The sequence below is a fragment of the Loxodonta africana genome, chromosome 2 (genome assembly GCF_030014295.1).
Source record: "Loxodonta africana isolate mLoxAfr1 chromosome 2, mLoxAfr1.hap2, whole genome shotgun sequence".
NCBI lineage: Eukaryota > Metazoa > Chordata > Mammalia > Proboscidea > Elephantidae > Loxodonta > Loxodonta africana.
In genome coordinates this window covers 79,904,256-79,918,268 of record NC_087343.1, presented here as the reverse complement: position 1 = coordinate 79,918,268, position 14,013 = coordinate 79,904,256, and the positions used below count along the sequence as shown (strand labels likewise).

General features: G+C 36.8%; 1 protein-coding gene across 5 annotated transcripts in view; it reads right to left on the bottom strand.

Annotated features, from left to right (window-relative positions):
- POLK (DNA polymerase kappa) overlaps positions 1 to 14,013 on the bottom strand; it is an 85,500-nt gene that overhangs the window by 24,140 nt on the left and 47,347 nt on the right. For all 5 annotated transcript variants that reach the window (XM_010588219.3, XM_003408102.4, XM_064273210.1 and 2 more), the window contains 3 exons: positions 8,896 to 9,048; positions 6,968 to 7,099; positions 2,714 to 2,867 (listed from right to left, as the gene is read on the bottom strand). In XM_010588219.3, coding sequence (XP_010586521.1) covers positions 2,714 to 2,867; positions 6,968 to 7,099; positions 8,896 to 9,048 — 439 coding nt within the window. The remainder of the gene's footprint in view (positions 1 to 2,713; positions 2,868 to 6,967; positions 7,100 to 8,895; positions 9,049 to 14,013) is intronic.

The following is a 14,013-nucleotide window of genomic DNA, read 5'->3' as shown; positions in this document are numbered from 1 at the left end:
TCTCTGTGAGGCCTTGCTGCTGAATGGTTTCTTACTTGCTTTCTGACAGAAATATCTTTATTATCCCGATAAATGAGGTAATCAGAGCACAAAAGTAAGATTTCTTATAATCTGAAACACTAGAATTATAGCATCCCATCTGGTTGTCAAGTGCTAAAAAGTATAAGATATTTCAAAGTTCCTTACATTGCCTGGCACTCACCATCCAGCCAGCGAAATACACAATTTAATAAAATTGTTTTATTTGTATACAGACGCAGTAGTTAGCAATACATTTGCAAGGACAAACAAACACCTTTACAAAAATGATTATTACAGAAGACTCTCAGGGGATGATCTGACATAGCCATTTAATGATTTTCCTTCAATTTACTCAATTTACTAACTTCCTCTCTTGGTTTATCTAAATTACAAACAGGAACAGTAATTCATATTTATTTGAAGAAGTACATATTTTGTAAGTTCGGTTCCCCTACATTCTTTCTGAAAACAAAGTAAATCTAGTTTGGTTTTTTTTTGGAGGGGCAAAGAAAGGAACTAACAAAGTGAGATTTGAAGCAAAGTGCTATCAGGCTTTGTGTGCTCCTTCCCCAGAACATAAAGTTATAACAAAAATGGAAAACCCCTTGTGCCAAGGCCATGAGCCCAGAAACTATGCTGTTCAATGTTTCTGTCAGAGAACAGAGAGAGGCCTATCTTTCCAGGCTTTAAAAGAGATAATGAAGTTGTGATTACATGTCACATTAAACTTGCTCCAAGTGATGTGAGCCCCCAATAATGGGAGAGTTAAAATTTTATACCATTGTGAATCCACCATTTTTGCATCAGGAAAAGTTACAGATAGGTTACCCCACTACTGCCTGTCCCTTCTAAAGTCATCATTGAGTTGTGCACATGAAACTTGGCTGTGGGTTGTGAGCAAATGCCTCCGCACCTACCTTTTTATCCAAATGAACTTTGCTCCGGGGTACAGGACAGCTCAGACATTTGAAGTAATCACACCTTTGACAGAAGGTTGAATGCAGTGTGTGTTATACCTGCATGTTTCTTAGCATTGCTTTGGATAGGTAATGAAGCAACAATTTGAAAAAATGCTTGGGGTCATGAAACCTGTGATTCGTTGCATGTAAAAGAACCAAAATAAGGTCTAAGCCAAAGAAGGAAGCTGGACAGTTATTAATTCTGGCAGGGTTGAAAACAGTATAATCACTGTAATAACCAGGTTATAAAAAATTTGAGGGACAACTAGGTTTTCACATGTGAAAGAATAAAGCTGCACCCATACCTTATACCATATATGTAAATTAATTAAAAATGGATCAATGACCTAAATATAAGAACTAAAACCATAAAACTCTTAGAACAAAACACAGGAGTAATGCTTTAAGACCTATTGTTCAACAATGAATTCTTGGATCTGACACAAAAAGCACGAGTGACAAAATACAAAATAGATAAATTGGACTTCATCAAACTTAAAAACTTTTGTGCATCAAAGGACTTTATCAACAAAGTGAAGAGATAACCTACAAAATGAGAGAAAATATGTGGGAACCATATATCTGATGAGGGTATAAGATCCAGAATATATAAAATACTAATACGACTCAACAACAAATGGACAAACAACCCAATTAAAAAGTAGGCAAAGGACTTGAATACACATTTTGTCAATGAGCACATGAAAAGATGCTCAATGTTATTAGTCATGAGAGAAATGCAAATCAAAGCCGCCATACCACTTCATACCCACTAGGATGGCTATTATCAGAAAAACAGAAAATAACAAGTGCTGGCAAGGATGTGCAGAAATTGAAAGCCCTGTGCATTGCTGGAGAGAACATAAAATGGTGCAGCCGCTGTGGAAAATAGTTTGGCAGTTCTTTCAAAAGTAAGAGACAGTTACCATATGACCCAGCAAATCCACTCCTAGGTATATACGAAGGAGACTTGAAAGCATAGTCTAAAACAGATATGTGTACACTAATGTTCATGTCAGCACTATTTACAATAGCCAAGAGGTAGAAACAACTCATATACTCACCCACAAATGAATGGATAAACAAAATATCCATACAATGAAATATTCAGTCATCAAGAGAAATGAAGTTCTGATACATGCTACAACATGGAAGAAACTTTAAAAACATTATGCTGAGCAAAATAAATCAGACAAAAAGGGACAAATATTATATGATCCCACTTACAGGAAAGATCTAGAATAGGCAAAAGCATAGAGACCAAAGCTACTGGTGGTTACCAGGGGCAGGTGGGAAAGGGGAGGGGAAGTTATTGCTTAAGTTTCTATTAATGGTTATGAAAAAATTTGGAAATGGATAGTGGTGATGGCTGTACAACATGTAAAAGTAATGTCACTGAATTGTACACATAAAGAAGTTTGAAATAGAAAATGTTTTGTTATACACATTTTACCACAGTTAAAAAAAATATTTGGGAAATGAATGAGAAAAATCAATCACCCAGTGTTTTGATATACTGAAACTGATCTTTTTTTTTTTTTATTTTATTTCCATTAACAAAAACAGTCACCACCTTAAATGGATAACTTCCTCAGCAACTTGATAGCAATGGGTTTTGGGTATGAAGTCCTACCACTTAAAAAAAAAAAAAAAAAATTAGGCGTGCTAATAAGATAAGTAGAATGCAAAGATTTTTGTGTTTTTTAGTCTGATAGTTCTAACAAATTGCTTACCATTTTCTATAGAGTTTCTTGTTTTGATGAAATATCTTCTTTTGTCCTCAGGCCAATTTTGTCTTTCCTGTAAGTGCTCTGTTATATTCAAGTAGGCTTCATCAAGACTCATGGCCATAAAATTGGGATCATAATCAGCAAGTATTTCCTTAACCTTCAACAGGAACAAAAAAAGGTTTAAATTTGCTGTCATAGCAAAACTTGTCATATATAGCTGATAGGAACACATTAATGTTCTTACTTTGCAACTATAGTAACGATCCTACAATCAATAGCTCATGGATTTATGGAATAAATAATTCATGGCCAGGGCATATTTGTCCAAATTTTCTTTTGTATTAAAATAGATCATGAAGGTATAAGACCATGAAATAGCTTCATTTGATGCAATTCCCATTTAGCAACCCACATTTATATAGAGTCGCAGGAGAAAGATGTGGCAGTCTGCTTCCATAAAGATTTACAGCCTAGGTAATCCCATGGGGCAGTTCTATTTTACACTATAGAGTTACTATGAGTCAGAATTGACTCGATGGTAACAGGTTTGGTTTTTTGTTTGTTTATCTAGATATAGTAAGAGATTCAAATAAGTCTCAGAGTCTCAGGCAACATCATTCTGGTTAGCAGCGAAAAAGTGATTAAAGAATATAATTTCAGGTAACTAGCCAAAAGTAGCAGTGGGTATGAAATGGTCCTATTCTCCATCATCTTTTATTGTTGGTTTCAAGACGGCATACTAAAAAGTGCTGTGTTAGATCCAAGTATGCCTCATCAAGACTCGTGGCCATTAAGAAAATGGAAATGTACTTTATTGCTTTAGAAAGTAGTTTTACTTCATTTAATTATAACATCCACATACAACTCTACTCAATATACATATTAATGTATTTATTCATACAGGAAAACAAAGCTCAATTACCTATTGGGATTTGGAATGGAAAAACTGACAATGTCTGTAGTATAGTCCCATGCCTACATTAAATGATAGGGAAAAATCTAGAGTTGTGTCTTAGGATAAAAGGAATACATACAGATATCAGGATTATAGTTGCTACAATCCAGAAACACCTTTTATATAAGATAGTTTTGTTACATGCAACCATGAATTTTTTTTTTTAACCACTAAAGTATTAGATGTAATTAGAGGGAATGTTGCCAAAATGATTATGTATTTTAAAAAACATATTTGCTGAAATATGTTACGCTTCCATCAGCATTTAAAAGCTCTCTGCTGTATCATGTGAAAACTTTTTTTATATAAAAGGAAAGCTTTTTAGCTTAATATAATTATGAACATCTGAGTCAAAGGGAATTTCAGAAGATGATGACATAAAACTTGGCTAAGCTTTACTCAGAGAGTACCTTAATTAGCTCTGTTCTTGTAGAAGAAACCATTTTTATAATGTACTCTGTGGAATCTTTCTAGTGAAAATGAAAGTCTGGGAAGCCTGCAGTTGGCAGCCAACTAAGATTATTCTGAATGAGAAGTATCCCGAGAGACACTGTTGAATACTCACTAACTTCCTTTGCATAGGATACTGCTATAAGAACTAAAATAGACATGTTCCAGTAAAAATCAAGCACTTTAAGCTTCAAGAAGAGTTAAAGTTACCATACATTCTTCTGGGTAAAACAAAAATGGCTTTTCCTTAAGCTTTGTAACCAAGGCATAAATACTACTGTATTTATACTAAACGATGAATGTATGCTGGAGTTCATCTACATATAAGAACCCATTTGTTATCCATAAATAAACTAGCTAGATTCTGTTCAAATTTAGAGAAAGATTTCTCCAACTTATGTAAATAACCAGAATATAGATAACTGTCAGGGACTGAACTGTATCCCCCTAAAATATGTGTCAACTTGGTTAGGTCATGATTCCCAGTATTGTGTGGTTGTCCTCCATTTTGTGATTTTCCTATGTGCTATATATCAATCTCTGCCTGTGGTTTAAGAGGATTAGGGTGGGATGTAACACCCTTGCTCAGGTCACATCCCTGATCCAAAGTAAAGGGAGTTTCCCCAGGGTGTGGCCTGTACCACCTTTCATCTTACAAGAAATAAAATGAAAGGGAAGTAAGCATAGAGTTGGGGACCTCCCACCACCAAGAAAGCAGTGCCAGGAGCAGAGTGCATCCTTTGGACCTGGGGTTCCTGCACGGAGGAGCTCCTAGTCTAAGAGAAGATTGATGACAAGGACCTTCCTCCAAAGCTGACAGAGAGAGAAAGCCCTCCCCTGGAGCTGATGCCCTGAATTTGGACTTCTAGCCTACCAGACTATGAGAAAATAAATTTCTCTTTGTTAAAGCCATTCACTTGTAGTATTTCTGTTAGGGCAGTACTAGATCATTAAGACAATAACTAAAAAAAAATTAGTTCTCATTATCATACTGCTAGAAGTTCTACTGAGTAAAAAGTAAACAAAAAAAACTAAGCCTGTTGCGGTCGAGTTGATTCCGACTCACAGCAACCCTAAAGGACAGAGTAGAACTGCCCCATAGAGTGTCCAAGGAGCGCCTGGTGGATTTGAACTGCTGACTTCTTTGGTTAGCAGCCGTAGCACTTAATCAGTATGCCACCAGGGTTTCTGAGTAAAAAAAAAAAAAGCAGACCTTAAAAAAATTACTTCTTAAAAGTCTCTGAAAGAATTTCAAACTTGTCAGAAGTCTCTGAAGTTTGTGGTTAGCATTTTATCTCTTTTTAATTAGGATACAGTAAAAGAGATAAGCAGTAATAAAATGTGAGTGTGCTTCTTGTCCTGCCCCCCATCACCTTTTCAGAGGTAGGCAAGTGTGTTTTCATAGACTCTGGGTGTCATTTCTAGGGGAAATGAGATGGAATAAGAGTAAGAGAGTCTAAAGACCACCCATGTGACTAAATACTAATGAGTGCTAGATTTTTAAGTGTTTGATTCAGACAGGAAACCCTGGTGGCATAGTGGTTAAGTGCTATGGCTGCTAACCAAAGGGTCGGCAGTTCAAATCCGCCAGGTGCTCCTTGGAAACTCTATGGGGCAAGTTCTCCTCTGTTCTCTAGGGTTGCCATGAGTCGGAATCGACTCGACGGCACTGGGTTTGGGGTTTTTTTTGGCTTGATTCAGACAATAGTTAAAATACGCTGTATTTAACCACAGCAGTCTGAAAATACTGATGTAGCGCTATAAATTTTAATTTAAGACTTAAGTTCCAGCACTGGCGTGACAGGCCAACATTTACTTTTGTCATGAAAATAAGACAAAATGGCAGCTTTTCATATGTGACAGTTTAGAAAATTTCAGTCACTAATCGAATGTTTATATTTCAGAGATCCTATTCAAAGCAATGGATTATCCCCGTTTTTCTTAGATTATCAGTTCCTTAAACATTAAATGCTCATAAGAGTTTTCACCAGATGATGGGACGAAGAAAGCAAATACATGAGTTTTGTTACTGTTTAAAAACCTTATAAAAATTAGGAAAAGAGGTTAAAATTAATAACTCAGCTATTATTGTTACCAGTGCCATTGCGTTGGTTCTGACTCATCACAACCCTATGTACAAAAGCATGGAACATGCATGGCAGAGTATGACAGAGGACCGGGCAGTGCTTCAGTCTGTTGTGCACAGGGTCACTATGAGTCAGAACTGACAGGGAACTGCCAGAAATTCAAGCCAGATTCAGCAGATGACATGGAATGAGGGATACCATTGCTGTTGTCTGATGGATCTTGGCTGAAAGCAGAGATTACCAGAAGGATGTTTACCTGCGTTTTGCTGACTATGTAAAGGCATTTGACTATGTGGATCATAACAAACTACAGATAACACTGCAAAGAATGGGAATTCCAGAACACTTAATTGCGGTCATGAGGAACCTGTACATAGACCAAGAGGCAGTTGCTCAAACATGGAAGCAGCTGTCAAGAAATCAAATAACCCAACTAGCAGTTCTAGAACAAAATTTATATTGCATATTAAGAAAAACAGTTAAAAGTTAATTTATATTGGAATTAATGTAATTTGGAGTTTTTCTGGGGAGACAGGATCAGATTGAAAAATGTGTGGAAAGGCAAAGAATTGGGAAATTGAATGGTGTATTCTGGATACTAAATGCATTTCAGCATTCAATATACAAGATGAAGAAGTGGTGTGAAGTTAGAATGAAGGAATAAGCTCAGCCAAATCCTGATGTACTAAGACATTTGGATTTGACTGTGTAGGTGATAGAAATCCAGCGAAGGGCTATAAATAGGGGGTGAGACACCAGACTTACCTCTTTACTCACAGCTTGGTATTTGTCAAAGTTTGGAGGCACTATAATAAGTTGTGGGCAGAGTCTTTTAGCAATAAATCCTGGCATGGCTGCACGAACACCAAACTTCCTTGCATGGTAATTTGAAGTAGTCTGAAAGACAATTGACCACATGGAAAAGAATATATAAACCTCAGTGGGCATACTGATCAATGTATTCATAAGAAACACATTACTGATGCGCATTTTTCAATTAAAGGACATTTCTCTTATAGGCACTGTCTCAAACTAAGCTTTGACTTTATTCTACCATGGTATTATTATACTGTGGACCCTATCCCACTGCTGCCCCATATTTACAATGTGACACCAGGTGATAAACAAGACTGTGCTACTAAAAAGGTTCTCTTACATTTCTAGTAACTAAATTTAATCAGTTTTAAGACATACCTGTAATATAGTATGTATCAAAGTGTGGATGATAATGAGTGGTTTTACATGAAAGTAATAGTATAGAGTTTGGGGATTTGCTCTATTTCAGCATTTTGCTAATTTTTTCACCTGGGAAAAAAAAAAATCAAAGGTCTAATATATGATCAGCTATCTAAGTCTCCAATAGTAAGAGATTAAAGCTTAAAAAAATTTTAAAAATCAAGTTTTATTTCTTAAGACTTGAATTCTCCTTTTGGTGAAAACACTCAAATTGGAAGATGGAACAGAAAAATTATGAGAGTAAAAAAATAGATTATTTATTAAATCTTGATGATACTAGCAATAAAAAAAAAAACTAGCAATAGTCTATGTCAAATGGAATCCTTGTTTGAAATCTCAGATGAAAACTGAAAGAAATGCAAAATTGAATCTATCAAATGAATGAGTTATCTCAGAATAACAGTATCAATTTGCCATCTATGTTTTTCAGACACATTAAAACACTGAGAGTACTCAAAACTGTGCTAATCTCTAATGGGTGTTCTAGAACAGAAAATATAACAATGCGAACGTTCTGAGCCATGGAAAAAATAACTCAGCTGCAATCTAAATGTAATATATTAATAAAATGTTATGCTTGAACAGGTTGGTAAGCCATCCTTCCTTTAAGGTACAGATAATAGTACTTTAGGCTTTGCAGATCATATGGTGTCTGTTGCAACTACATGATTAGGTTCCAAAGACCAGGAGGTTATTCGAAAATCAGCATTAAGAGAAAATGGAGGATGACCACATCAGATCACAAAATGGAGAATAACTACATCATTACATAACTGCTAAATCACTGAGAATCACAGCCCAGCCAAGCTGATAGACAACATTAACCGTCACAGCCAGTGTTATTCTTACCTCGCACCTCAGCATTTGTTACTGTCAGACACACATCGTTGTTGCACAAAATAGTTGGACAGTAAATTTTCTACTATCATGGTAAATGCTATAAATGAGGAGCAGATGTACTCAACTCTGCTCTTTTAATGCAACTACAATAATAAATTAATGGGCGTGATGGTGTTACAATAAAATTTTATTTACAAAAAAAAAGGCAGCAGGCTGGATTTGGCTTGTAGGCCACAGTTTGCCACTTTATACTCAGGATAACATTTCCTTTTCTTCTTTAATTCTAACTAGAATAGTTACTTAGGAAAAGTTCAATTTGCAATGGAAAGATACAATGTCTTTACCATTTTCCAGGTATGTAACTTTGGGAAAGTTACAAAACATCTCTGAGTTTATTTTCTTATCTGTTAATGGAAATAAAAATCTGTACCTCAAGGGATGCTGAAAGGATTCAGTACTGAGCATGAACAAAGCATATCAGTGATTTATAAAGCACTTAGAAAAATACTTAGTGAGCTGGTTAAACTCAACAAAGCCTTGTGCCCTTTGTGAATCAATAAGGTTTATTTGAGTATGTTATAAAATTTCCTTTCTGTCTCTGATCTTTACCTACTTACCAACATACTCATTGATCCTACAGCGATGGGTTTATTCTTCAGTTCTGGATTGTCCCTCATTTCTACAGCAGCATAGAAAGCATCCATGTCAATATGCACTATGGTACTGTTCAGATCCCGGCTCTGCTCTAAATCCATTGCAAATCTGTCAACCTAATATTTTAGAAGAGGTTAACATACTTTCACAAAACATAATATTTAAACACCATTAGTTATAACAGTAACATTACTTTTAGTCGGTACCAGTAGTATCTGAATAAATATATACATATATACTTATACATAGTACCCAGAGTCCTTAAATTAAATGATACCATAATATATGCAAAATATGATAGTGAATATTTCACACTACTGAATAATTCCACAAAGAATAATTCAAGTTTACTATGTGTTAGCATGGTTCTACACACTGTGGATACAGCAATGAAGAAAACAACAATAATCCCTGGCTTCATAGAGTTTATATTCCAGTGGGGCAGGCAATAAGCAAAATTAAGGAAACACAGGATGCTAAAAGTGGTGAGAAACACATCAGGGAAGGAGGAGCTGGTAAGTAGGTGTGCATATGTGTGTGTACGTGTGTGTGTGGGGGGGGTGTTGTTCCAATTTGAGGTAGGATGACCTGAGAAGATAAAATCCTGAGTAATGTACGGCACTCCCACCCCAGTTCCACCAAAGAGAATGTAATAGTTGTCAACCTTAACTAAATGAAAAGTAGAGGTTACAGAGCTGACAAGTAAAAAGGAAAGAAGTGAGAAAAAGGAAAGGGTAAATTAACATCCATATTTTTTAGAGTGGGAAGCCAAAAGGCATTATCTATAGTTAATGGTACAAGAAATTGAATTTAAGAGAGAGGAAGTAGGTGGAGGTATGATAAAGTCAAATCCTCATCTATTATCAATAGGGAAGTCAATAGAAAATGTCTAGAGAAATAGCACAAGCATAAGTTAGAGATGTGGTGATGTGCACAGAAAAATGTGTTGTGTGGCTTAATAGCAGCCCATGTAGAGATCATGCCTGTACTATGATTGCATCCAGGTATGTTGAATGTACTCGGATATGTCTGCTTAAATTGATACATACAACTTGTGCCTCAAACACCCAGAGAGGGTAGAAAAAGTGGCTTCAGATATTGAAGGAAGCTATATAGATTTCTCTTCTACCAAACCCTCAGGAAGAAGGCTCCCTTCCCTGCCCTCTAGCTAAACTTTTGTATACATAATCTTAAAGCTAGATAACTGCTCATTTTTTTGTGTGTCAAAATGAGAGAACATTTCTATCATTAAAACATATTTCAAAGGCTCTAATCATCAAAACGGGAGCTCTTGTGGCACAGTGTAAGCACTTGACTATTAACTGAAAGGTCGGCAGTTTGAACCCACCAGCCGCTCCAGGGGAGAAAGATGGGGCAATCTGCTTCCATAAGGATTTACAACTTTGGAAATCCTATGAGGCAATTCTACTCTGTCCTACAGGGTCGCTATGGTTTGGAATTGACTTGATGGCAATGAGTAATCATCAAAATAGTTTGGTATTTCTGTAGGCATGCAGAGGGATCGGGGAGTAAGACAGAAGTAATTTGGTAAATGATGAAGGTGGCATTTACAAATCACCATAGGCAGATGAATTATTTTCAAAATAGTGTCAAGAAATCTGGAAGAATCATTCCTGTATCTAGGCAATGACCCCATGGAGATAAACCGCACAAATATGAAAAGTCACGCACATATACACACAATTCTTTCATGGGAAAGTTCTATACAACGTGTAAAAATCAAATACAATTTAAATATCTATTAGCAAAGAAACAGTTGAATAAATTCATGTACATGTACGTTACAGAATAGGCAGAGTCGTAATAAAATAAATCTGTATTCATTTACAAAAGCACATAAAATATGATGCTAGTTTATTTAGAATTCTAGGCAGATATCTTTGTGGATGCATAGATGCTTAAAGAAATACCTGTAAAGATGCTCACTGAAAGGTTAAACAGGATTTTGGGTGATTTTTACTTTTTTCAAAAATATTTTCTTGTGCTTTAGGTGAATGTTACACAGCAAATTAATTTCTCATTCAATAATTTATATACAAATTGTTCCATGACAATGGCTGCCATTCCTGCAATGTGTCAGCACTCTTCCCATTTCCATCCTGGGTTCCCCATCTCCAATTATCTGTGCCTTTTCATCTTTGCTTTTGGGCAAATGTGCCCTTTGTTCTTGTATAGTTGATTGTTTTAAGGAGCACATTTCTCACGGGTGTTACTGTTTATTTTATAGGCCAGACTATTATTTGGCTGAAAGGTGGCCTCCTGGAGTGGCTTCAGTTCTAGGTTAGAAAGGCATCTTAGGGCTATAGTTACTCAGGTTCCTCCAGTCTCCACGAGACTACAAAGTTTGGTCTTTCCTATGAATTTGAGTTTTGTTCTACATTTTTCTCCTACTCTAACTAGGGCCTTCTATTGTGACCCTGGTCAGAGCAGTATGGAGTGGTAGCTAGGCACCATCCAGCTCTTCTGGTCTCAGCCTAGAGGAGGCTGTGATACATGTGGGCCATTAGTCCGTTGGACTAATTGCTTCCTTGAATCTATGGTTTTCTTTACTCTTCTTTGTTCCAGACAGGTAGAGACCAATAGATGTATCTTAGACGGTGCTTGTAAGTTTTTAGGACCCCAGATGCTACTCACTAAACTAGGATGTACATTATCTTTACAAACTATATTATGCCAATTGTCCTAGATGTCCCCTGAGACTATGGTCCTTAGCCCTCAGCTCAGTAATTCAGTCCCATGTTTGGTTATTTCTAAAAAGTTTCCATAACTGTGCCCCCTATGTGCTCTATTATATATATGAATATACATGTGGCACATTCAAATATGTATGTAGAAATATCCATAACCTTACCTATATACGCACACAGGTGTACTCCATGGGACCTCCTGCACCTATTTAGCATACATACCTAGCTATGTCGCCATTAAAATTTTTCTATTTGATATTACTGTTGTTGCAGGATTATATGTTACAGTATTTACCATGTAGTCATTATTGTTAGGTGCTGTCAAGTCGGTTTTGACTCATAGCAATCATACGATCATATGCACAACAGAATGAAACACTGCCTGGTCCTGCGCCATGCCCACAATCCTTGATATGCTTGAGCACATTGTTGCAGCCCCTGTGTCAATCCATCCTGTTGAGGGTCTTCCTCTTTTTCATTGACTCTGTACTTAACCAAGCATGATGTCCTTCTCCAGGGCCTGATCTCTCCTGACAACATATCCAAAGTATGTAAGACATAGTCTCGCCATTCTTGCTTCTAAGGAACATTCTGGTTGTACTTCTTCCAAGACAGGTTTGTTCTTTTGGCAGTCCGTGGTATATTCAATATTCTTTGCCAACCACAATTCAAAGGCGTCAATTCTTCTTCTGTCTTCCTTATTTGTCGTCCAGCTTTTGCATGCACATAACTCAATTGAAAATACCAATGCTTGGGTCAGGAGTACCTTAGTCTTAAAGTGACATCTCTGCTTTTTAACACTTTAAAGAGGTCTTTTGCAGCACATTTGCCCAATGCAATGTGTCTTTTGATTTCTTGACTACTGTTTCCATGGGTGTTAACTGTGGATCCAAGTAAAATGAAATCCTTGACAACCTCAATCTTTTCTCCACTTATCATGATGTTGCTTATTGGTCCTGTTGTGAGGATTTTTGTTTTCTTTATGTTGAGACGTAATCCATACTGAAGGCTGTGGTCTTCGATCTTTATCAGTAAGTACTTCAAGTTCTCTTTACTTTCAGCAAGCAAGGTTGTGTCATCTGCATAACACAGGTTGTTAATGAATCTTCCACCAATCCTGATGCCCCATTCAGCTTCTCGGATTATTTGCTCAGCATACAGAGTGAATAGGTATGGTGAAAGGATACAACCCTGATGCACAGCTTTCCTGGAGTTAAACCACACAGTATCCCCCTGTTCTGTCCAAACAACTGCCTCTTGATCTATTTACAGGTTCCTCAAGAGCACAATTAAGTGTTCTAGAATTCCCATTCATCGCGATGTTATTCTTTATGATCCACAGAGTTGAATGCCTTTGCATACTCAATAGAGCACAGGTAAACATTTTCTGGTAATCACTGCTTTCAGCCAAGATCCATCTGATATCAGCAATGATATCCCTGGTTCCATGTCCTCTTCTGAATCTGGCCTGAATTTCTGACAGTTCCCTGTTGATATACTGCTTCTGCCGCTTTTGAATGATCTTTAGCAAAATTTTAATTGTATGTGATATTAATGACATTGTTCGATAATTTCCAAATTGGGTTGGATCACCTTTCTTGGGAATGAGCATAAATATGGATCTCTTCCAGTTGGTGGGCCAGGTAGCTGACTTCCAAATTTCTTGGTATAGACGAGTGAGCACTTCCAGCGCTGCATCTGTTCGTTGAAACATCTCAACTGATATTCCGTCAATACCTGGGGCCTTGTTTTTCACCAATGCCTTCAGTGCAGCTTGGGCTTCTTGAATGTCAACCAATTCTTTTTGGTATAGTGACTATGTATACTCCTTCCATTTTCTTCTGATGCTTCCTGTGTCGTTTAATATTTTTCCCCTGAGAATCCTTCGCTATTGCAACTTGAAGCTGGAATATTTTCTTCAGTTCTTTCAGCTTGAGAAATGCCAAGCACGTTCTTCCCTTTTGGTTTTCTATCTCCAGGTCTTTACACATGTCATTATAATACTTTACTTTCTCTTCTCAAGCCGCCCTTTGAAATCTTCAGTTCAGCTCTTTTGCTTCATCATCTCTTCCTTTTGCTTTAGCTACTTGACATTCAAGATCAAGTTTCAGAGTCTCTTCTGACATCCATTTTGGTCTTTTCTTTCCTTCCTGTCTTTTTAATGACCTCTTGCTTTCTTCATGTGTGATGTCCTTGATGTCTGGACTTTGGTCATTAGTGTTCTACAAGTCAAACATTTTCTTGAGATGGTCTCTAAACTCAGGTGGGATATACTCAAGGTCATACTTTGGGTCTTGTTAAGTTGTTCTAATTCTCTTCAGTTTCAACTTGAACTTGCATGAGTAATTTGATGGTTGTTCCACAGTAGGCCCC